Below are 25,804 nucleotides of genomic sequence, written 5' to 3'. Positions count from 1 at the left end.
ATCTGTTTTACAGTTATCATCCAGTGAATCCAGCATTGCAGTTAGCATTGGCTGCTGTCTCCTAGTTGCGTTATCTGTTAACAGCAGCAGCACAGCTGACAAAGAGCTCGAGGCAGCAGTATAATGTCGAAGGATAGCTATAGACGATGAGTACATATAACGTGGCTTGTACTAACACTTCCTCGATCTAACCTACTCTACTAGTTAGCTACCTTGCTAATGCTGCAATCACCTAACGTTACCTGTCAGTGTTGATGTACTTTCTAAGAAGTCATATATTCTGATCTAATGAGGCTGGTTTTACTATCCTTTTCAGCTTGGTTTCTTAACCCAAACGAAGCCCCGGTTCCTTTCCTGAACTGTGACCAGAGACTTTGTTGGGGATTCATTAACCTCGTCCCCAGGCTCAAATTGGCTGCTGGACGTTATTGGGATTCATAAATGCGGTAAATGTACAATAGGCATACTGGATTATTGTTGTCGACCCCCTAGTGTCCAATGTGCTCAGTGCATTCGATTTCAAAATAGAAATCTTAATTGCTTTAAATACAGAATGAATAATCTATTTTCGATAACTTTTAGGTTTATCTTGTTCTCATAGTAGATTGGATCTTTCACTGCATCTCTCTAACATACTGTTTTAAAAGAGAATCATAGTTGACGTTTTTAATAACATGTTAAGGCTTGTATAATTTTATGGGGGAGGCAATCATAAAGTGATACAGTTCTCATCAGTTAGAAAGCCAATGCAAGAATAGATCCACTCAAAGCGAATGACTTGTCCTTTAAATGAGCACACATCAACAATCGCAAACAACATCAACTGCTTTTATTGACTCATCATGCCTTGCCACACTGCATTTGCTGACTTCACAGGTTTGGCTGCTGTTTCATCAGTTTGGTCAACTGATTCTGATTTCCTCATCAGAGACACACTGACTGACTGGCTGACTGTGCAGTACACTAGCACAACTGTAGAAGAACATGTATCTGGCACAGTTTTCTGTAGCCTAATTGAGACTATTTGTATCCTGAAAGGCTGGGTTTCATTTAAGGGAAGCAGAGTCTATTGAGTTTAACTAGCCTACATGTTTTTAATGACATCATGTGACTTTGTATGAGAGGGCAACAAAAGTCATGGGACTGCAGACACAGCAGTATATTAGTATATTACTGGTATCCACTTCCTACTGTGTGAATTGCACCTCTCCTTTCCCCTCAGGACTGTGCAGAAGTCGACCAGACAGAGCAAAGATGGTGTCTGTTGCTGTGTTCGTTGCGTTGAGCTTGGCACCCCTGCTAGTGCTTAGTGTTCCTCCCATTGGGACCCAGCCTGAGCAGGTGCACATTTCCTATGCAGGTAGGTCTTTGATCTGTTTCCATTCATCTTTAATATAAAAATCTATATATATGTCCAGGCTTTAACCTGGGGGGCGGTGTATGAATGTGGTACCTGGGGGGCGGTGTATGAATGTGGTACCTGGGGGGCGGTGTATGAATGTGGTACCTGGGGGGCGGTGTATGAATGTGGTACCTGGGGGGCGGTGTATGAATGTGGTACCTGGGGGGCGGTGTATGAATTTGGTACCTGTGGGGCGGTGTATGAATGTGGTACCTGGGGGGCGGTGTATGAATGTGGTACCTGGGGGGGGCGGTGTATGAATGTGGTGTATGAATTCAGATTTTTTTGTGTCCCACACACAAAGTTGCTAACTCCCGGTCTAAAGGCTTGATTCTGTCGACATACTCGAGTCATGGTTCATTCAGATCAAATTATCAAGAGAGCGGCGAGTGAAGGGCAGAGCCTGTTGCGCACCGCACATCACCCACCTTGAATCTGAGCAGAAGCTATTTAACCATAAACGTAATTGTTTAAAACCTGGACGTTTTATGCCATTTTATGGTTGTCTTACCTTGTTTCAAAGTAGCCTAACCAAAATATGACCATAGAAATGTTGAGAAAATGATTTTATAAACACTTAATATGCCATTGAAACCAGCATTTCTCTCAAGTTCTGTTGGTTTTCAAATCAATTGTATTTTATTGTCCAGCAGCCAAAGACATAACTCCTAGTGATGTTAGTAACCCTGCCTGGTTGATGCATCTTTAGATCTCCCCTCTCCTTTCATTTTGTACTGATATTTGAATCTATGTCACATGAAAGCGCTCATGCACGTGGTTCACTTCTGAGAACAGTGTTTTCCCACTAACTGCATTTTGGTACATTCACATGTGACTTAAAGCCATGTGAGCATTGTTGAGCTTATAATATGAAGTAATACAACTTTATCAACATTTTAAGATAAACGGTCTAATCTGCTGCATCAGCCTCATTACTTAAAAATAAATAAAACATGTAATCTGCTGTGGTTGTATGAATTTAGCATCTGTTGTCCCAGAACTGTCTTAGAGTCTGTTTTGAACTGCAGACATATCTTTGATCATCCCAGGGACAACGGAACACCCTTCATTTCGAGCACTGGAGATAATTATTTTATAAAGATATAAAAACTATTTGGTTGTAATTGTAATATTGCAATATTTTATAGGCTACCAAGGGTGGCCAACCATCCTCCATGAGAGCCTTAATGGGGCAGTGTTGTATTTTGAGGTTTGGATATGCAAAGAAGCCAATAGGTAGAGTGTAGCCTTCATTTTTGTCTGATTCTCTATGGTAAAAAATATAGTAATTCATTTTATTTTGTAAAGTGGTTCCTTGCATCATACAATGATGTAAAAATGGTGTTAGACTTTTTTTTTTGGAGGGGGGGGGGGGGGGGGGGGGAACAAGTGACTTGAGCTTTTGACCAAGTGGTAAACAAAATATAATGTCAAGCTCTGTGAGCTATTGAACAATCAGCCTTTTGAGCTAGTTTCTCCCAGCTTACGTAAGTGGATCAGTAAGTATCCAGGGCTGTAACTCTTTCCAGGTGGGCAAGGTGAGCAGCCTGATCTGGCTGGATAACTATGGGGCTTTTCTCCCTAGGGTTCGCTGGCTCTATGGAGATCACCTGGACCACATTCAATGAGACGGAGGAGAGCACCGTGGAGTACGGCCTGTGGGGCGGACGGCTGTTTGAGCTGACAGCCAAGGGCAAAGCTACTCTGTTTGTGGATGGAGGATCAGAGGGGAGGAAGATGTACATCCACAGGGTCACTCTCACTGATCTGAGACCTGCCTCTGCTTATGGTAGGTTTCCATGTTAATAGAACTAGCATGATGTATTTAGGATATGTCTGTTGCCTGTCACATTCAGTCTGTGGCCTGTCATCATCATAGTATTTATAGGGGAGTGATTTCTTCCCTGTGTTGACTGCAGTGTACCACTGTGGCAGTGAGGCTGGCTGGAGTGATGTATTCTCCTTTACTGCTCTGAATGAGAGCACTAGCTGGAGTCCCAGGTTTGCTGTCTATGGGGACATGGGCAATGAGAACCCTCAGTCTCTGGCCAGACTACAAAAGGAGACCCAGGTCGGGATGTATGATGTCATCCTACACGTTGGTAAGTGGTTAAACTCCCAACTGATTGTCTTAAGTGAATAACCTTATCAATGTTTACAATTGTTGATCCTAACTACATAATAACTTGAATCACAGTGGTATAACATTGTGTTTTACTTTGGGTGTAACATGGAGCACACTTTGGAGAGGTGATGCATGACCAATATGTGGTTTTGTGTTTTCTAGGGGACTTTGCATATGACATGCATGAGGTAAAATATCTACATATTTTTGTTTCCTGCACACACACACGTTACAACGTCCATCACTGATCAGCTGGTAGAATGATACACATACCAATTATGTTAAGGACTTTTTCATTAGATTTTCATGAAGTTAAGCTATGGGCATAAGGGGCACACTCAAAGTTTATGGTACCCTCAGGGTAAGATATGAAAGTGGATTATGTCAGCATGAGGCTAGACCTCTTAAGACCATCTGGGTGTCTGGCTAGATCCATGATGACAGATGAGATAGAGCTACTCTAACCCTGCTCAGTCTTATCCCTAGCGTCCCATTACTATTCATCAGCAGATCATGCCTGGGCCATGGTTAAGACACGCTGCTGTAATGACCTGCATAGCTGTGAAATGCCTTAATCCTGTGCTGAAAGACTGGAATTAGGTGCATAACACTGAAGTAACCAATGAAGTACAACAGCAGGGCTCTTTTCAGCCGAGACAACTAGCTAATGTAGACAAGAGGCCATGTTTTCCCCAAACCTAACTGGCCAGTCTCACAGTGCCCTTCATAAATACTATGACATCTATTAATCACCAATGGCATACATCAGCTGCTGCTGTTTCCCTAAAATTAAATAGCAATGTTGGTTAAGTTGTTCCTTTCATACTTTTCTCAAATATGGAGAAAAATGCTGGACATTATGAGCAGACAACCATAAAAATTAATCGCCGCAATTCATGCTGAGTTTGAGCTGGAATGTCGAACTCTGTTCCGCGGCTTCCTTGATATTATAAATAGAAATTCTTTCTGAAAGCTCATTAAGGGCAATGGCAACTGAAAATCAGAAGATTACCATGCCATCCACCACAGTGTGTTCATAAGCTCAATTGCCACCATTAGAATAGTTGTGAAATCAATGGTTCTAGTTTCATTGGGGTTTTGTTTGGTATGCAAATGAAACATTCCTGAAGCTGTCTGGAAAATTGATTTACAGTACTTTGGCTTTAGATCGTTTAATGTGCTTTTTACTTGTATCCTGTCAGCCTTATTATATCAGGTTTAATTACCACTGAAATGGTTTGTTATGCTGTGGTAAATGACTGAATCTAATTGTTTCAGGACAACGGCAGGATTGGAGATGAGTTCATGCGTCAGATCCAGTCCATAGCTGCCTACGTGCCCTATATGACCTGTCCTGGGAACCACGAGGCTGAATAGTGAGTAGGACCTTATCATGACCCCCTTTACTTATTTACTTAGTCCTCTCTCTCTCTCTCTCTCTCTTGCTCTCTGCTTGTCTGTCATGAGTAGAACCTTATGATCCCCTTTAATTATTTACTTCTCTCTGTTTCTCTCTCTCTTTCACACCCACGCACATGCACACACACACATGCACCAGTCATTTAGTGTTAAACTGATGATTAAAACTGACAGTGTTATGAACAGTTTCTAATCTTCATAAACAGTGAGTCAACATGGTAGCAGTCGGCTTATTTTCTGCTCACCATTAGCCAATGTTTTCTGCTCCTGGTACATATTTTGGTGCATTCTGTACAGGTCACATCTAATCAATGCTATTATTAAAGGGTTTGGGAAAAATACTCGGTACATGCTGTATTTCATATTGGTGAGACAGACTGCCAGACCTCCCCAGACTTGATATCCATAATGTGCTACTGTACTGTGAGGCAAGGGTAGAAGCTCCGAAAAACAACATTTTGGTCAGAGTGGAGCAACCATAGCTTTTCCACTATAGAAAACACTTTGGTCAACTCCGCTGTGCCATTGGAACAGATGGGAACTATTTCTTCTTCTAAGGTCTGGAGGTGTTTCAAGAACCACCGATAACTAAACAAGTAAACCTTGTCCAAAATAAACACTGACTGAGACATCAGTTTCCTATCTTGCATCTAGGCCAACAGAAACTACTGACAGAAACTCACTGAAATGTTGTTTTTGTTTATTTACTACACAATGACTCTCAGACAAAGTCTACTGGTCTGTAATGTTATTTCTGTGCAGCTCAGAAAAAACAGGCTACTGTATATTATTGACCAAGTTTAGTTTAAATACTCCACTCTCATCATGCTCAGTACAACCCTGTCCTTGATGGACAACCTTGTTGCCCCCTGGTTATTGGGGTGAATACCAGAGCTTTAGTCCTGGGGATCTTGGTCTAGGCTATCAGCTCAGTGAGAGGGCTGCACTAAAAGGCCAGGGATTTACAGGCTCAGCCATTTAGTGTCATATCCTGTACCGTGTGTGCGTGTCTGTTTCAAATACAATTGTAGTTGTCACGTGCTTCGTAAACAACAGGTGTAGACTAACTGTGAAATGCTTACTTACAGGCCCTTCCCAACAATGCAGAGATAAAGATAATACAGTACCAGTCAAAAGTGTGGACACACCTACTCATTACAGGGTTTTTCTTCATTGTAGAATAATAGTGAAGACATCAAAACTATGAATTAACACATTGAATCATGTCGTGACCAAAAGTGTTAAACAAATCTAAATATATGTCATATTTGAGATTCTTCAATGTAGCCACCCTTTGCCTTGATGAGAGCTTTGCACACTCTTGGCATTGTCTCAACCAGCTTCATGAGGTAGTCACCTGGAATGCATTTCAATTAACAGGTGTGCCTTGTTAAATAGTGGAATTTCTTTCCTTAAAGAATTTGAGTCAATCAGTTGTGTTGTGACAAGATAGGGGTGGTATACAGAAGATAGCCCTATTTAGTAAAATAGCAAGTTCATATTAGTGCAAGAACAGATAAAATAAGCAAAGATAAATTACTGTCCATCATTACTTGAAGATATGAAGGTCAGTCAATTTGGAAAGTTGAAAGTTTCTTCAAGTGCAGTCGCAAGAACCATCAAGCGCTATGATAAAACTGGCTCTCATGAGGACCGCCACAGGAAAGGAAGACCCAGAGTTACCTCTGCTGCAGAGGATAAGTTCATTAGAGTTACCAGTGCAAATAAATGCTTCACAGAGTTCATGTAACAGACACATCTCAACATCAATTGTTCAGAGGAGACTGCGTGAATCAGGGTCGAATTGCTGCAAAGAAACCACTATTTAAGGACACCAATAATAAGAAGAGACTTGCTTAGGCCAAGAAGCATAAGTAATGGACATTAGACCAGTGGATATCTGTCCTTTGGTCTGATGAGTTCAAATTTTAGGTTTTTGGTTCCAACTGCTGTGTTTTTGTGAGACGCCGAGTAGGTGAACGGATGATCTCTGAATGTGTGGTTCAAACCATGAAGCATGGAGGAGGAGGTGTGATGGTATGGGGGTGCTTTTCTGGTGACACTGTAATTTATTTAGAATTATAGGCACAATTAACCAACATGGCTACCACAGCATTCTGCAGCGATACGCCATCCCATCTGGTTTGCGCTTAGTGGGACTATCATTTGTTTTTCAACAGGACAATGACCCAACACACCTCCAGGCTTTGTAAGGGCTATTTGGCCAAGAATAAGAGTGATGGATCAGCTGCTGCATCAGATGACCTGGCCTCCACAATCACCCGACCTCAACCCAATTGAGATGGTTTGGGATAAGTTGGACCACAGAGTGAAGGAAAAGCAGCCAACAAGTGCTCAGCATATATGGGAACTCCTTCAAGACTGTTGGAAAAGCATTCCAGGTGAAGCTGGTTGAGAGAATGCCAAGACTGTGTGAAGCTGTCCTCAAGGCAAAGGGTGGCTACTTTGAAGAATCTCAAATATAAAATATACTTTGATTTGTTTAACACTTTTTTGGTTACTACATCATTATGTGTTATATTATGTGTTATGTCATAGTTATGTCTTTACTATTATTCTACAATGTAGAAAATAGAAAACTAAAGAAAAACCCTTGAATGAGAAGGTGTGTCCAAACGTTTGACTGGTACTGAATATATGTATGTACTGTGTGACATGATGAATAAATACACAGTGAATAGTGAATAACAATGACGAGTAAAAATAACATGGCTATATACAGGAAGTACCCGTACAGAGTCGATGTGCAGACAATGTGCTTTCAGGTGTGAGTGTGTTAGCATGAGGAAGTGATTGAATGTTAAACATCTACATTAATCATGCATCATAATGATTATGCTTCTTGTATCCCCAGGCCAGGCCTGGTCTCCTCTTCCCTGGTGGAATGTGCCTAGTCTGCCTACTGCCTGGCCTAATTTAAGGAGCTGCTAACAGTAGCCTGTTTTTCTTGGCCTTGTCACCTGACATCAGAACCTGATATCAAAAAGCAGTACCCTCCAACCTTGGATAACATAGCCTAAAGCCTACCGTCCCCCTCAATCAGATACACTGTTTTATTCAGTGGTGCTTGTCAGAACCAATCAAATGATTTATTATTTAGATATTGAAAGTGCGTGGGCTACGGAGAGAAACAAAATGGTGCAGTTTCAGGCCATGTTGAGGAAAGTGATGCTGGCAATGGGGGTGTGTGCTAGTGGGTTTGGACAGTGTGTGATGTAGATGATGTTTGTATGTGTATGTTTTATTGTTTAGATAAAAAGTATATAATATTTAAGAACCAAGATTTTCAGCAGTTGCTTCTGCTTTTTATTTATATTTTCTTACCCCAGTAAAAGCAGGGGTGAAAGTAAATGTCATTTATTCCCTGTACGGGATCTACTAAGCACGTGCACACATTTGTTTTTATGGGCCTAATCATAGAATTTCATATAGAATCTCTTTGGGCCTAGTAGTAAAGATTTGTCATTTAACTTAACAAAAATGTATTGCCTTTTTAATGTGGCATAAACACAACCATTCAGGGTGTTTTCATCTGATTGTCAAATAATCAAAGGCTCATGTAGGGTACCTGCGCACGTTCTCACACTCACAAATTAATTCCAGCTATTTGCACCTGCCATTTGATGAATGTAAAGTACATTTCAATGATTATCAATATGCCTACATTTTTTGACTGAATTGATGACTCTACTGCTGTCTGTGTGCGTCAGTCTCGGGCCATTCATCTCTGCCTTGGAAAACACTGACATTTCTCCTCGAACCACACAGCGTTGGAGTGTTCACTGTATACCACCCGTTTTCAAGGGATTTTGCTCATTTTTCATGCAGCTGACATCAAGATAAATGTAAAGAAAACTGTAGGCTTTTAAAACATTTTAATTATTGTAATAGGCTCAGATTTTATCGGTACACCGTACCCCCAATATTTATTTTGCCAGGACTCCGTACGGGACCGTACTGGTTTACTTTCACCCCTGATAAAAGCAATTGAGCCGGGCTGACCACGAGTCCTCAGCATTCCAGCTGCATGAGGCCAGCATGTCCACATTAGATGCTAAGGCCCCAGTCAAGAGCGCCTTTGTTCCCCCGCACAATCTATAGTTCAATGGCCCATCTGAGGCAATAGGAAGTGACTGTTGCCATTTCAAACAATGAGCCATGACGTGAATTGATGTTCAGACAGCAATTGTTCCTTTTAAGGTTTCAAAAAGCCAGGATTAGGTTGGCATCTTGTAGCTCAGACTCATCAGTGAAATGAAAGGGCTGATCTGATTTGTTAGTATGTGTGGTTTCTAAACAGTTTACTTGCAGGGGAAAGTCCTGTTGATTAGGATTATGAACCAGTCCATCCACGTTGCATTTGACAGGGTTTAAGCTGGATCACTTCCCTTCAAATTTGTATCATGATATTATTTTAGGGGAAAATAAATCACTCAAGGGAAACAGCCTTTCTAGTTACAAACTATGACTGATTGTATTTCTCACATGCGCCGAATACAACAATACTTACAAGCCCTTAACCAACGATGCGGTTAAGAAAATCCCTAAAAAAGTAAGAGATAATAATAACAAATAATTAAAGAGTAGCAGTAAATAACGATAGCGGGGCTATATACAGGGTCAATGTGCGGGGGGGCACCGGTGTCGAGGTAATTATGTACATGTAGGTAGAGCTATTAAAGTGACTGCATAGATAATAACAGAGTAGAAGCAGCGTAGAAGAGGGTCCCCCGCAATGCGGGGACACAATGTAAATGAATGACACAAATAAGCATTTTCAATTGAGCTGATCAGTTTTTCCACTGTGTAGAGGAGAAAAAAAACTTCTGAGCGGCTGTGTTAGGAAGTTGTAATGATTCCCCTTTAGACATGCACATATATCGTTCAGTATACCAAAACAAGTCCATATATTATTGGACCAAATAGAAGTGCTTTTATTACCCCTGTTCTATTTTCATTGTCCAGGGACTCTTAAAATGTATATTGTTTTATGTATGAGGTAAGAGGTGTCCGCCCATAAGGAGACCTTGCGTCTCGTGTCCATCCAACAAACAGTCAGCTGCTTCCCTGCCTAGCCACCACAAGATGGGGGAATTAACCCATGACTGTGCTCCAGACTAAGTAGCTTTGACTCAGACGTGCTGCTGCTCACAGCGTCTCCCAGTTCTGCATATGGCGGGACACACTGTGGCTTCCTTTCTCAACCACCCAGAATGGTTTGGGATTAAGTATGTTACAGCATGAAAAGGATTATGTCAGAATCTCTGTTGCAAATGGTGGACTGGTCAATTGTAACAGACCGTTCAATTATTGAGTTATTATCGTACCTTTGAATTTGACCATGTAATCTTGACCCCAAGGTCAACTTATCCCATTAACTAGAGATTCTCTATGATCCTGATCTTTCCTTTAAATCTCTGACCAGAACTGTCTCTGGTTACCTAACTTTGCATTAACCCGCTCTGTCCCTGTCTGCCTCTTACATAAGCCAGGAGAGCTATCAGACTCCCCCATCACTTCACCACATACCTTACTGGGTCGTTCCACCAATTCGGTGCCTTTTGAGAAGTTTAAGTTGGTTTAAAAAAAACTTTGGATTTCACCTAATTTTAACGTCCTGTCAAAGAGCATAAATTCAACTTAATAAAACACATGTTTCCCCATCTCAAGAGGTTAAATAAAAAAAGGACTATAGTAAGTGCCTATTAAGTGACAAATAAAGTAGCATGGTTGACCGTAACAGGGTTGACGATTTCATCTTAAATCAGCCATAAATCCCCATGTGTTCAACCAGGGATGGGCATTTTAATGCAAGTTTCACACAAAAAAATTAAATTGTTAAAACCTTTCTAGCCTGTTTATGGGTAACAGGGTTAATGTGTTATGCTTGACCCACTCAGTTTTCCACCACAAAACACCAGTAAATTGCCAAAAAAATATATAAATATGCTTTTACACTGTGATTTGACTACATATTCAATATTTATTTTTATTCAAACGAGAGTTCAGTTCACGTGAAAGGGTTGACCTTAAAATGAGGGACAGATGTAAATGAATCACTAATCACAAGAAATAAATAATAATCTTCAGAAATGATTTTGTCAAAGCATCAAAGTAGCAAGGGCTTTACAATGGTGAAAATAGGGAGAAATGCTGGGGTTAAGTGGGTTAAAATCTTCCTAGAAGTTAGTGTTGACAGAGGGAAATAAAAGACACTTTAGCAAGTCTTTATTCATTTAAAAAAAAAAATCTAATTTATTTTATTCTCCATGCAGTCTATATTAAAGGGCACTTTATTTAATATACTTTAACAGGCTTTTAAAATTAAATATTGGTGCACAATTTCTACTTAAAATATCAAAGGGATGCAAAAGACAGTCATTTTGTGGAATGACTCTACTGCTTTAACTGGAAGGAAGATTGGCTCCCAGTTTTATTGGTGAAATTCAAATCTGTCAACCCCTAAAGACAGCTAGCTCTTGGCTTGGCCTGCCGTCGTTAGTGAACGTCTTCCTAGAAAGGCATTTCCTTTCTGCATGCCGCTTGTTAACACAGGTTTGGCCAATTGAAATATTTAGGAAATGGCACGTGTTTGGGTGGGTGGATAGCACGCCTGCGACTGGTGCTCTCCAAGGCACAAGTCTCGGTTTGGGTCTCATTAGGGGAACCGGTTCGGTCTGTGTGTGTCCGGATCTGGTGGTTCTGGCACTATAATATTGATAAATGACCAGCGGTAGAGGGGGTGGCGTTGTAGGAAATACTGTCTGGTCGTATCCTATCCTGTCTCTAGAGGTGACCACTTACAGACCTTGGCTGTAGCAGTGGACTAGTGTAATAAATGGCTGTATTCCATGCAGGTTTAAAGCAGATGCTTTACTTCTGTAGTCAAAGTTGGCTAGATAGGTCATCTCCATGAGGAATGTGACTCAAAGCTATTGTGAGTGTGGGAGAGGTAACGGCCACGATTGGCTAGCAACTACAAAAAATGGCAGTGTCATTGTGTAATGAATCTTTCTGTAGTGTGTATTCTGAATAGCTGTCTAAGATTAGCCTTGTTTATGTCACAAAGTGCAAAGTAACAGGTTCTAAGATCTGGGTTGAGCAGGTGGTGTGAAAGACCAGACAATGGGGTTGTTTGATTCCAGTTTAACTTTGTCAATGCATAGTTTTACAAAAAATACACTTTAGGTTTCCAATATACATCAAGTTCAATTTATTTAAGTTCAGATTCAAGTCATTTAGCCAAATAAATTATCCACTTTTTGTTCAAACCAATGCAAAGTAATAATTTCAGTCAATTACACAAACCTAATAAACAGAAAGCGACCCAGTCCCAAGGCAGGTGTCCTGTGGGCGGCTGCCTGGAAGCAAAATAATAGTTTTTTTAATGGGAAAACAATCAACCAATGCCAATGCCAGCTTGGTGAAAATGACAACCAATTCGTCACACCTGTGACATTTACGACTACTGACAAGGGAACCACATGATGATAGAACTAAGGTTTCTGGCACTAAATATCTCACCTGAGGTATTTAAGGCACCTAGATGGAACACTAAAGTCCATGCATCTCATTAGCCGAACCCGTTCTGTTTTCACAGCAACTTTTCCAACTACAGGAACCGCTTCAGCATGCCAGGACAGACTGAGAGTCTATGGTACAGGTAAGGGATCATCTACCACACACACACTTACCCTCTACTGTATAGAAGTAGTCATTGATGAAAGTAAACTCACCCCCAAATGATTTGGCCAAAGAGAGGGGAGCTCTATCTAGCATCCCCTTTGGAACACTTTGGTTCAGTCTGAGTGAAGGGGCCGGCGGCACAAAGGAGCCATACATCCGATCTGTGGCAGGCTCATAACACACATGCCATTCTCTGAGGCAGTAAGATAATACCTCCTAGACCACAGACCTGCCCCTCTCTCCCCTGGCTCAAGCTAAAGAAGGGATGAGGCCCCTTCTTTCCAGCACCTGCACAGCCTGCAGGACTGGGGTGATGCCTGAGGAGACAGACATGTACATGAGGGACACAAATGTTGCTAAGGATCCGCAAAAGACTATGACTACGCCGACCCGCAAGCCACTGCGGCCCCCCTTGATGAGCTCAGATTCTTTGTCCCCCACCCCGATTAAAGTTGCCCATCCCTGCACTAAATCTTGTCCAATTTAGCTGTGAGCTAGCCACATACAGAATGTCTCTCTCCTGGTCCCCCACTCTGCCAGGCACCGTGCAATCATAGGGCTCTCACAGTCACTACCCACATCCCTTCCATTGGAAAACAAGATAGCTAGTAATGTTTGAGAGATTGTACCGTAAAATAGCAGTGATGACACAGCACTATTTTCTTTTGTTTGTGCAATGTATCAAAATGTAAAATGTATGCCATGTAGCCTATTACATAATGCAAGTTAGTTAAATTTTCATCTTTCACACGCTCCTTTGCAAATGTTCCTTTGGGGAAAGTCTTTCACTATAGACTAAGTATGTGCCCCTCTCAGTAGTTTGTTTACTTTGGATGGTCAAGGCTTTTGATCGTTTGTATGCTCTGTCCACAGCTGGAATGTAGGATCAGCCCATATCATTTCTCTCTCCACTGAGATCTACTTCTTTCTTGATTATGGTGTGGACCTCATCTTCAAGCAGTACGAGTGGCTTAAAAAGGACCTTGAGGTAAAGTACTTAATTTACAGTCCCAGTATTAGTGAAGCCATTTGTCGCATCTCTGGACAACTGAACCTGGCAGTGACAGTAATGCCCTTTTTAGTAGTATTTCTTGAGTAATACACTTTGCTGTCCTAAACAGTACAAACACACACATGTGCGTGCACACACACAGCGGTGTGACTCCTTCTCTTGCCTGATCCTCTCTCAGGAGGCCAACAAGCCAGAGAACCGAGCAGAGCGCCCCTGGATCATCACTATGGGACACAGACCCATGTACTGCTCTAACAACGACAAAGACGACTGCACCCAGTTTGAGAGTTATGTATGTACGGCACAAAACACCTCACTGATTAGAGAGAGGGGTGGGGGTCAATTACATGGATGGATGATTATACCCTCTGTATTAGTTGTGATATTTAATAGTGTTCTTGGATGTAAGAATTCATTCATGTACAATTTGCTTTCAGCAAGTGAACTTCCACAGCAACTAGTGTTAATATGCACAGGGGTTTTAGTCTCTGACCAAATCTGAGCAACTAGCTGACTGGCCAAACATCCCCTGTACTGATCATAAGTGAAGTTTTACAAGCAGAAGTATCTCCCTGCTCCCCATCAGTGCAACTATTTACTCATTACATGTTGATTGCTGTTATTTTCTGACCAGGTAGGCTCTATCACTCTGTTAATACGCTTTATAACACTTGGCCCTGATTTACTTGACATGGCATTGACAGATATGTAAAGAACAGCTAGGCTGTATCCCAGAGAACTATTCTATGTTAAATACAAGCATTTACAGGATTTGTTTTCTGCGCTGTTGCTGGAGACATTAGTTGCCGTGTCTGACTAAAACTGTCAACGCCTGGCTAGTCCACATTAATCCCTGAAGCACAGTTTCCATTCAGACCTGTTGCATTCAGCACTTGGCATGGGTAAGGAGTGACAGCCTGGCATGGACATGAGGGTGATATCTGATGACGTTTCTGATCCTAATCCCAGCATGCTCTGTCTGTCTCTGCTCTGTTTCAGGTCCGCCTGGGACGGAATGACACAAAACCGCCAGCGCCAGGTCTGGAGGATCTATTATATCTATACGGTATGGTCTCCATTTTACACAACAGAACTGTGCTCTAAAGTTGTTACCGTCACAAATCTGTCCTCTCAGACAGACTAACGTCCCAGCACTCGGCTTGAACAGAGTAATCCAACAACTTTTCCTTTATTACAACAGCTGACCATTATCCAAATGTTTTTCAATGTTACATTTCTCTCGCTTGTTGGTTGTGTTTCTTGAGTGAAACCCTTATATTTAGTGCTCTTTGAATAGCAAACGTGAGTAAATAGGTAAAACGTGAGGTATGTTCTATGGGGTTCATTAATTAAAATGGTCATAATGCACCTTTTCATGGCTATATTGCATAATGCAATGAAAAGGCCTGAGGATCCCACGGTTGCTCCTAGTCCTTTGTGTTGCTGTCAATAGTCTTTGTAGATAATCTGGATACCACCCAAGCCTTTCATACCGTTTCTGTACCATGCTGAAGTATACGTATTACTGAATGTGCACACAAGGGGTGCTATTTAAAAATGTATACAGTACCAGTCAAAAGTTTGGACACCTAAGGGTTTTTATTTATTTATCCTATTTTCTACATTGTAGCATAATAGTGAAGACATCAAAACTATTAAAAAACACATATGGAATCATGTAGTAACCAAAAAATGTATTTGAGATTCTTGAAAGTAGCCACCCTTTGCCTTGATGATAGCTTCCCACACTCTTGGTATTCTCTCAACTAGCTTCATGAGGGAGTCACCTGGAATGAATTTAAATTAACAGGTGTGCCTTGTTAAAAGTTCATTTGTGGAATTTCTTTGAGCCAATCAGTTGTTTTGTGACAAGGTAGGTTTGGTATACAGAAGATAGCCATATTTGGTAACAGACCAAGAACAGCTCAAATAATCAAAGATAAATGACAGTCCATCATTACTTTAAAACATGGTCAGTCAATCCGGACAATTTCAAGAACTTTGAAAGTTTCTTCAAGTGCAGTTGTAAAAACCATCAATCTATGATAAAACTGTCTCTCATGACGACAGCAACAGGAGAGGAAGACCCAGAGTTACCTCTGCTGCAGAGAAAAGTTCATTAGTTAGCTGCACCTCAACTTGCAGCCCAAATAAATGCTTCACAGAGATCAAGTAAGAAACATCTCGACATCAACTGTTCAGTGACTCAGGCCTTCATGTTTGAATTGCTGCAAAGAAACCACTACTAAAGGACACCAATAAGAAGAGACTTGCTTGGGCAAAGAAACACAAGCAATGGAGATTAGACTGGTGCAAATCTGTCCTTTGGAGGTGTATTGGTGTGGGGCTGCTTTGCTGGTGACATTGTTTGTGATTTTAAATAGCATTCAAGGCACACTTAACCAGCATGGCTAGCACAGCGATACGCCATCCCAACTGGTTTGCGCTTAATGGGACTATCATTTGTTTTTAAACCGGACAATGACCCAACACGCCTCCAGGCTGTGTAATGGCTATTTGACCAAGGAGAGATGGAGTGTGCATCAGATGACCTGGCCTCCATAATCACCCAACCTCAACCCAATTTAGATGGTTTGGAATGAGTTGGACCGCAGAGTGAAGGAAAAGCAGCCAACAAGTGCTCAGCATGTGTGGGAACTCCTTCAAGATAGTTGGAAAAGCATTCCAGGTGAATCTGGTTTAGAGAATGCCAGGAGTGTGAAAATCTGTCATCAGGCAAAGGGTGGCTACTTTGAAGAATCTCAAATATAAAATATATTTTGATTTAACATTTTAGTTACTACATGTTTCCATATGTGTTATTTCATAGTAGAACAGTAGTAAAGTCATCAAAACTATGTAGAAAATAGTAAAACTTAAGAAACCCATGAATGAGTAGGTGTGTCCAAACATTTGGCTGGTACTGTGTGTGTGTATTATTAGATAAGTATTCAACCCTGTGAGTCAATGCATGTTAGAATCACCGTTGGCAGTGATTGCTGCTGTGAATTTTTCTGGGCAAGTATCTAAGAGTTTTCCATACCTGGATTGTTCAACAATTGCTTTTTTTTATGCTTCATGCTCTGTCAAATTGGTTGTTGAAAAAATGGCGCCGGAAGAAATGGCAGCAGTTTTACGGGCGGCAACCAATTGTGCTATGATGTGTTTTTTTTTCTCATTATTTGTAACTAATTTTGTACACAATGTTTCTGCCACCATATTTTACGGTAAAAAAGAGCTTCTGGATATCAGGACAGCGATCACTCACCTCGGATTAGACAAAGATTTTGTCTTCAACAAGCAGGACGCACAGGACATGCTCCGAACACCTGACAATGCCAACATCCCAGTTATTGGCAAGAGGAAGAGACACAGGTACAGAGGACACAGAGCGGGGTACCTCGTAAGGATCCGCAGAAGGCGAGTGGGAAAGCTGCCGTTACCGTCAATATTACTCGCCAAAGTACAATCATTGGACAGTAAATTAGACGAGGTACGATCACGAATATCCTACCAACGGGTCATCAAAAACGGTAACCTCTTATGTTTCACAGAATCGTGGCTGAATGATGACATGGCTATTCAGCTAGCGGGATATATACTGCACCGGCTAGATATAACAGCACACTCCGGTAACACGATGGGAGGCGGGGGGGGGGGGGGTCTTTGCATATTTGTAAACAACAGCTGGTGCACAATCTAAGGAAGTCTCAGGATTTTGCTCGCCTCAAGTAGAGTATCTTATCATTTGCCAAGAGAGTTCTCATCTATACTTTTAGTGGCTGTTTATTTACCACCACAGACGGATGCTGGTACTAAGACCGCACTCAGTCAGCTGTTTTAAGGAAATAAGCAAACAGGAAACCACTCACCCAGAGGCGGTGCTCCTAGTGGCCGGAGACATTAATGCAGCAAAACTTAAATCAGTTCTACCTAATTTCTATCAGCATGTTAAATATGCAACAAGAGAGGAAAACGTTCTAGATCATCTGTACTCCACACACAGAGACGCGTACAAAGCGCTCCCTGGCCCTCCATTTGGTCAATCTGACCATAATTCTATCCTCCTGATTCCTGCTTACAAGCTCAAATTAAAGCAGGAAGCACCAGTGACTCGGTCTATAAAAAAGTGGTCAGATGAAGCAGATGCTAAACTGCACAGACTGGAACATGTTCCGGGATTCTTCCGATGGCATTGAGGAGTGCACCACATCAGTCACTGGCTTTTTCAATAAGCGCATCGAGGACGTCGTCCCCACAGTGACTGTACGCACATAATCCAACCAGAATCCATGGTTTACAGGCAACATTCGCACTGAGCTAAAGGGTAGAGCTGTCGCTTTCAAGGTGTGGGACTCTGACACGGAAGCTTTTAAGAAATCTCACTATGCCCTCCAACGAACCATCAAACAGGCAAAACGTCAATACAGGACTAAGACTGAATCGTACTACACCGGCTCCGACGCTCGTCTTATGTGGCAGGGCTTGCAAACCATTACAGATGACAAAGGGAAGCACAGCCGCGAGCTGCCCAGTGACACGAGTCTACCAGAAGAGCTAAATTACTTCTGTGCTCGCTTCGAGGCAAGCAACACCGAGGCATACATGAGAGCATCAGCTGTTCCGGACAGCTGTTTTATCACGCTCTCCGTCGTCGACGTGAGTAGACCTTTAAACAGGCCAACATTCACAAGGCTGCGGAGCCAGATGGATTACCAGGATTTGTGCTCCGGGCATGTGCTGACAAACTGGCAGGTGTCACTGACATTTTCAACAAGTTTGTAATACCAAAATGTTTCAAGCAGACCACCATAGTCCCTGTGCCCAAGAACACGAAGGCAACCTACCTAAATGGCTACAGACCCGTGGCACTCACGTCCGTAGCCATGAAGTGCTTTGAAAGGCTGGTAATTGCTCACATCTACACCATTATCCCAAAAACTATAGACCCACTCCAATTTGCATACCTCCCCAACAGATCCACAGATGATGCAATCTCTATTGCACTCCACACTGCCCTTTCCCACCTGGACAAAAGGAACACCTACGTGAGAATGCTATTCATTGACTACAGCTCAGCGTTCAACACCATAGTACCCTCAAAACTCATCATTAAGCTAAGAATCCTGGGACTAAACACCTCCCTCTGCAACTGGATCCTGGACTTCCTGACGGGCAGCCCCCAGGTGGTGAGGGTAGGTAGCAACACATCTGCCACGCTGATCCTCAACACTGGAGCCCCTCAGGGGTGCGTGCTCTGTCCCCTCCTGTACTTCCTGTTCACCCACGATTGCGTGGCCAGGCACGACTCCAACACCATCATTAAGTTTGCAGACGACACAACAGTGGTAGGCCTGATCACCGACAACGAGACAACCTATCCCTCAACCAAGACTAAGGAGATGATTGTGGACTACAGGAAAAGGAGGACCGAGCACGCCCCCATTTATCATCGAAGGGGTTGTAGTGGAGTAAGTTGAAAGTTTCAAGTTCCTTGGTGTCCACATCACCAACTAACGGTCCAAACACACCAAGACTGTTGTGAAGAGGGCACGTCAAAGCCTATTCCCCCTCAGGAAACTAAAAAGATTTGGCATGGGTTCTCAGATCCTCAAAATGTTCTACAGCTGCACCATCGAGAGCATCCTGACTGGTTGTATCACTGCCTGGTATGGCAACTGCTCGGCCTCCGACAGCAAGGCACTACAGAGTGTAGTGCGTACGGCCCAGTACATCACTGGGGCTAAGCTGCCTGCCATCCAGGACCTCTACCCCAGGCAGTGTCAGAGGAAGGTCCTAAAAATTGTCAAAGACCCCAGCCACAGACTGTTCGCTCTACTACCGCATGGCAAGCAGTACCAGAGCGCCAAGTCTAGGACCAAAAGGTTTCTACCTGAACAGGTAATAAAATGGCTACCTGGACTATTTGCATTGTGTACCCCCCCCCCCCCCCCCCCAACCCCTCTTTTACGTTGCTGCTTCTCTCTGTTTATCATATATGCATGGTCACTTTAACTATACATTCATGTACATACTCCCTCAATTGGCCCGACTAACCGGTGCCCCTGCACATTGGCTACCCAGACTATCTGCATTGTGTCCTGCCACCCACCACCCGCCAACCCCTCTTTTACGCTACTGCTACTCTTTGTTTATCATATATGTGTAGTCACTTTAACCGTGCCTACATGTACATACTACCTCAAATCAGCCTGACTAACTGGTGCCTGTATATTGCCACGCTACTGTTATTTTTCACTGTCTTTACTGTTGTTTTTATTTCTTTACTTATCTATTGTTCACCTAATGCCTTTTTTTTTTTTTACTTAAAAATGATCTTCACTGTCTTGGTGAGCAACTCCAGTTTAGATTTGGCCTTGTTTTAGGTTATTTTCCTGCTGAAAGGTGAATTAATCTCCCCGTGTCTGGTGGAAACCTGGTTCAGTCTACTTTTCTTGTAGGATTTTTGCCTGGAACAACTCCCCAGTCCTTAACAATTACAAGCATACCCATAACATGATGCAACCACCACTATGCTTGAACATATAGAGTGATACTCGGTAATGTATTGGATTTGCCCCAAACATAACAGTTTGTATTCAGGACAAAAAGGGAATTGCTTTGCCACATTTTCTTTGCAGTACTACTTTAGTGCCTTGTTGTGACAAGGATGCATGTTTTAATAAAATAATTGATTCTATACAGGTTTCCTTTCACTCTGTCAATTAGGTTAGTTTTGTAGAGTAACTACAATGTTGATCCATCCTCAGTTTTCTCCTATCAAAGCCATTAAAATCTAACTGTTTTAAAGTCACCCTTGACCTCAAGGTGAAATCCCTAAATGGTTTCCTTCCTCTCCGGCAACTGAATTAGGGAGGACTCCTGTATCTTTGTCGTGACTGGGTATATTGATGCACCATCCAAAGTATAATTAATTGCTTCACCTTGCTTAAAAGTATATTCAATGTCTGTTTTTAAAATGTTTATCCATCTACAAGGTTTCTTTTTTTGCGAGGCATTGGAAAATCTCAATGTTCTTTGTGTCTCAATCTGTGTTTGAAATGTACTGCTTGACTGAAGGACCTTACAGATATGTATGGGGTACAGAGATGAGGTATTCATGTTATTGCACACTCTTTGCAACTTACTGAATGTGACTTAAGTACATTTTTAATCCTGAATTGATTTAGGCTTGCCATAAGATAAGAAAGAGGTTGAATTATTATTGACTCAAGGCTTTTCATTTTACATTTGTGAACCTTTCTAAAAACGTAATTACACTTTGACATTATACAGACTGTGCACCTGCAATTTGATGAGTGGAAAGAGGCATCGGTTACAAAACACCTTAACATAATTCCACTGACATGGGATATTGTTTAAAAAAAATAAAAATAATAATAATTAATCTGGATGTAACACAACAAAATGTGGAATGTCAAGGCTGTGGTATTTGTATTTTTTTCAGTATTGAAAATCATGCCATATGTATATTGCCCAGGCTTATACTAGGTAAGTACTGCATCAAAATTGTCATATCAACTAATGCGACGTCTTTTTCCAGGAGTGGACCTGGAGCTGTGGGCCCATGAACACACATATGAGAGGTTGTGGCCTGTCTATGGCTACAAGGTCAGTTCTCATGTGAATAATCACTACATCACACACACTCCATGTCGTCAGTGTTTTGTCAGACTGAAGAGCCTTTAATGTTCCTCTTCCAGGTCTTCAATGGGAGCATCGAACAGCCTTATGTAAACCCCAAAGCCCCAGTACATATCATCACAGGCTCTGCTGTAAGTAGACCACTGCTTTGACCACTCATTTTTCAGTCAATGGGTGGTGTGCTGTGGTGTATAAATGCACATGAATAAATGCTCACATGAGTTGGTCATCCCCATATCAGAGTGGTGTCAGGACCGCACCAGAGCCTCAGTCCTGTTCCAAATGTCAGATGCCTGAGAATGAGCTTTAGGGAGGCATGTGGCTCTCCAGAAACAACATGAACCTTTGACTGAAAACAGGACACTATAGACTATCAAAGGACTGTGAAGTAGCATACAGTGCTTAGTGAAAGTCTACACAGCCTTGCAGTTTTAATATTTTGCTACCTAAAATTTCTGTCTGGATTTTTTTCACTGATCTACACAACCTCCACATTTTCCAAGTAAAATACTTTTTCTGAAATAACAAGTCTTAATTACAAAGGTCTTCACACCCCTTGCTGAGGTACATCTAAATAAGTTTAGGAGAAAATATTTTCATACAAAATCATATTTGTTGAATGAGGTCTATCTGTTTGCAAAAGTAGTGGTTCTCATGATTTTAGTTCTTGTGTCTAAGTTCCCTTGGTTTGTGAATGTCTAACAAATTTAAAACCTTCAGGTTTGGATTAAAAGGATCGGGCCCTTTTTTTCAGTTTTCACCTGAAATGACATACGCAAATCTAACTGCCTGTAGCTCAGGACCTGAAGCAAGGATATGCATATTCTTGATACCATTTGAAAAGAAATACTTTGAAGTTTGTGGAAATGTGAAATTAATGTAGGAGAATATAACACATTAGATCTGGTAAAAGATAGTACAAAGAGGGGAAAAAACAAGCGTTTTTTGTGTACCATCTTTGAAATGCAAGAGGCCATAATGTATTATTCCAGCCCCGGTGCCATTTAGATTTTGGCCACTAGATGGCAGCAGTGCATGTGCAAAGTTTTAGACTTATCCAATGAACTATTGCATATCTGTTCATAATGTTGTATCAAGACTGCCCAAATGTGCCTAATTGGGTTATTAACACATTTTCAAATTCATAACTGTGCACTCTTCTCAATCAATAGCATAGTATTCTTTCACTAATAGCTACTGTTAATTGGACAGTGCAGTTAGATTAACAAGAATTTAAGCTTCTGCCCATATGAGATATGTCTGTCCTGGGAATGTTTTTGTTACTTACTACCTCATGCTAATCATATTAGCCTACGTTAGCTCACACCGATCCCGTAGAGGCTAACATAACATCCAATATAACATATCAGAGTGAAACCCTCTGTGGTGGCAGCATCATGTTATGGGTATGCTTGTCACCAGGAGGGACTGAGTTTGTCATGATCAAAATAAATATGAAAGTAGCAAAGCCCAGGTAAAAAGTTAGAGGAGAACCTTCTAAATATCTAACCCTGCTGGACAATTTGGTTTTACTGTAGAAAATGTTCTTTAGGGGGAAGAAAATGTTATGTAATCCCTTTTTTTCTTTTTCTTTTCTTTTTAACTTCAAGTCAGCAAAATATATGCTGTGCAAGGGGTGTTTAGACTTTCACTAGGCACTGTAGGATGGCTTGTAGATATCTATGGTCTTTTCAGGGCTGCCGTGAGAATCATGATCCGTTCGTCCCTAATCCGAGGGACTGGAGTGCCTTCCGCAGTACAGATTATGGATACACCCGCATGCAAGTGCACAACACCACCCATCTGTACCTGGAGCAGGTCTCCGATGACCAGGTGAGCAGAGAGGGAAGTCCTCAGTTCTATAACTATGAAGTGAATGATCTTCTTCAATCTCTTACTGATATGTAATACACTTCATGGGGAAAAAACAAGTCATTGCACTGTTCATTCAGTTTTGTTGGCTCAGTGATAAAGGAGAATGCCTCTTTGTCGTTCAGTATGGTAAGGTGATCGACAGCATCTGGGTGGTGAAGGAAAAACACGGCTTCTCAGCCTGGTTCTGAAGACCCCAAGAAACCAAGCCAATCAAATCAACATCTCTTCTCAGGAAATGCACTTTGAAACCTAATCATGGTGAACTGCACTGTTGACTGCTATCAAACCAATCATAGGAAAATTATTATTTTCCAAATAATGGATATTTTTGCACACAGGCCCATCCGTGGAGGACCATTAGGGATTAGACACATGTTTCAGATTGGGAGGAAAAGCGAATCTTCAGATTTCAAACTGTCTGCTCATATTTATGCTGTCTACTGTTGGTTATTCAAGAATCAAGATGAAATCAGTGAATTAGCTGAGCACATTGGGAGAGGCCCAAACCTGAGGTGACAGTTATTTTATACAGTAGATCACAATCATATCTCTGTACATCTTAGTTTCATTCAAATGGGCACAATGTGGTTAGTTTCCCCTGACAAATGGTTGTAAGGGGCCTACATTTTATAACAGTCTACTCATATTGCTACCTAGATTTGTATGTATCTGTTAAATGTTTAACATAAAAATGTATATTGTTAGTGAGAAAGGAACAAACAAACAGTTGTTTAAAGCACCAATAGAAAAATGCTATGATTCAATGTAAATCGTCTTATTTTACTGTCTTGTTAAGAATGGTACTGTAAAACAAGCCATCAGACTTTTAACTATATCAATAAATCCTGTCTTTCCAAGTGTATGTCAGTTTCTCCAGAAGTAGCAGGCACCTGGCAGGCCACCTCAAACAAATTGGCTTCTTTAACTCAACATGCCCTGAGTCCTCACAGGCACACTAAGGGATAGTACCACCAGGCCATATCCTATCTGCTGCACCAAGCACGTTTTCCACTGGCCAAGAACTGGAAATATGTTTAAAAGATCAAGTCTCTCATCATTCCATCAAGATGACTGATCCTTACTTGGCAAATCTAAAACGCTGCAGCCTCAGTTGACTTGTCCAACACAACAACAGTCAGGAGCTGCATGCTGACTGGGATGGTTACTGGCAGCCCACCAGCCCAACTCAATGTGTGTTTGAGCTAACAGACTCCAGCTGTTAAAATGCAGTATACGACAAAATAGGTACTGTACCGTAACCCGTACAGAACCATTCTGCCAAGTGAATAAATAAAGTCCCTGTAAATTGAAAAGGTTTTACAACTCGTCACCTGGATCAATGTCCAAATGTTAAAAAAAGGAAGCCGCTAAGATCACAGTATGGGGCTTTAAAAGGTAGCTACACAGGAAGTTGAAGTTACCCATTGCACACATGCAGTGGCTGCTGCGTTACTGGTGGTATTCAGTCACTAATGAAGTCAGTACACGTAGGAGGTTGTTAATTTACTGAGCCCAACAGTAGCTCAGAGAGTTAGAGGTCGTCTGAGGCCTGGGTCATTTAACAGTACGTGTCCATTTCCTAGCCTAGCGCGCATGCCTCCTGTTAATTGCCAGTTTTACTACCTTACATTATCTGTCTTTGGTTGCAACACTCACTACCAAGTTCCATACTGCCTCTGGAAGCACTGTTTGTCGGGAGCTTCATGAAATGGGCTGATAGGGCCGAGCAGCACACAAGCCTAAGATCGCCAAGCGTCGGCTGGAGTGGCGTAAAGCTCGCCGTCATTGGACTCGTGCAGTGGAAACGTGTTCTCTGGATTATTATTTTTTTTACCTTTATTTAACCAGGCAAGTCAGTTAAGAACAAATTCTTATTTTCAATGACGGCCTAGGAACAGTGGGTTAACTGCCTGTTCAAGGGCAGAACGACAGATTTGTACAATTTTGAACTTGCAACCTTCCGGTTACTAGTCCAACGCTCTAACCACTAGGCTACTCCGCCGGATTGATGAATCACGCTTCACTATCTGGCAGTTCAATGGACGAATCTGGATTTGGTGGATGCCAGGAGAATGCCTCCTGCCCCAATGCATAAAGTTTGGTGGAGGAGGAATAATGGTCTGGGAATATTTTTCATGGTTCGGGCTAGGCCCCTTAGTTCCAGTGAAGGGAAATCTTAACATTACAGCATACAATGACATTCTAGATGATTCAGTGCTTCCAACTTTGTGCCAAAAGTTTGGGGAAGGGCCTTTCCTGTTTCAACATGACAATGCCCCCTTGCACAAAGCAATGTTCATACAGAAATGGTTTGTCAAGATTGCTGTGGAATCATTTGACTGGCCTGCACAGAACCTTGACCTCAACCCCATCGAACACCTTTGGGATGAATTGGAACACCGACTGCGAGCCAGGCCTAATCGCCCAACATCAGTGCCTGACCTCACTAATACTCGTGGCTGAATGGAAGCAAGTCCCCGCAGCAATGTGGAAATCCTTATCAGAAGAGTGGAGGCTGTTATAACAATAGGGGGTAAAAACTCCATATTAATGAATGTTTGAAGAGCAGGTGTCCACATACTTTTGGTCATGTAGCGTA

The 25,804-nt window shown here is 41.9% G+C and overlaps 1 protein-coding gene across 3 annotated transcripts; it reads left to right on the top strand.

Moving 5' to 3' along the window:
• Positions 1-314: 314 nt before the first annotated feature.
• On the top strand, positions 315-24,062 carry acp7 (acid phosphatase 7, tartrate resistant (putative)). 3 transcript variants are annotated; one of them, XM_036954893.2, is made up of 14 exons: positions 315-446; positions 1,233-1,360; positions 2,988-3,191; positions 3,322-3,504; positions 3,690-3,715; positions 4,806-4,903; positions 12,568-12,630; positions 13,527-13,641; positions 13,844-13,957; positions 14,665-14,731; positions 21,230-21,297; positions 21,390-21,461; positions 23,026-23,163; positions 23,328-24,062. In XM_036954893.2, the coding sequence occupies exons 1-14, from the start codon at positions 442-444 to the stop codon at positions 23,391-23,393; spliced, it is 1,347 nt and encodes a 448-aa protein (XP_036810788.2). In that variant the 5' UTR covers positions 315-441; the 3' UTR covers positions 23,394-24,062. The 3 variants fall into 3 exon arrangements, with proteins under 3 accessions (XP_036810788.2, XP_036810792.2, XP_090067487.1); XM_036954897.2 differs by having other exon boundaries at positions 317-446; positions 1,223-1,360; XM_090211361.1 differs by lacking the exon at positions 315-446 and having other exon boundaries at positions 877-1,360.
• Positions 24,063-25,804: the final 1,742 nt, after the last annotated feature.

Source organism: Oncorhynchus mykiss, chromosome 19 (assembly GCF_057628025.1).
Source record: "Oncorhynchus mykiss isolate SJ-2025 chromosome 19, ASM5762802v1, whole genome shotgun sequence".
NCBI classification, from domain to species: Eukaryota; Metazoa; Chordata; class Actinopteri; order Salmoniformes; family Salmonidae; genus Oncorhynchus; species Oncorhynchus mykiss.
The sequence above is the reverse complement of the archived record's forward strand: the minus strand, read 5'-3'. Positions and strand labels throughout refer to the sequence as shown.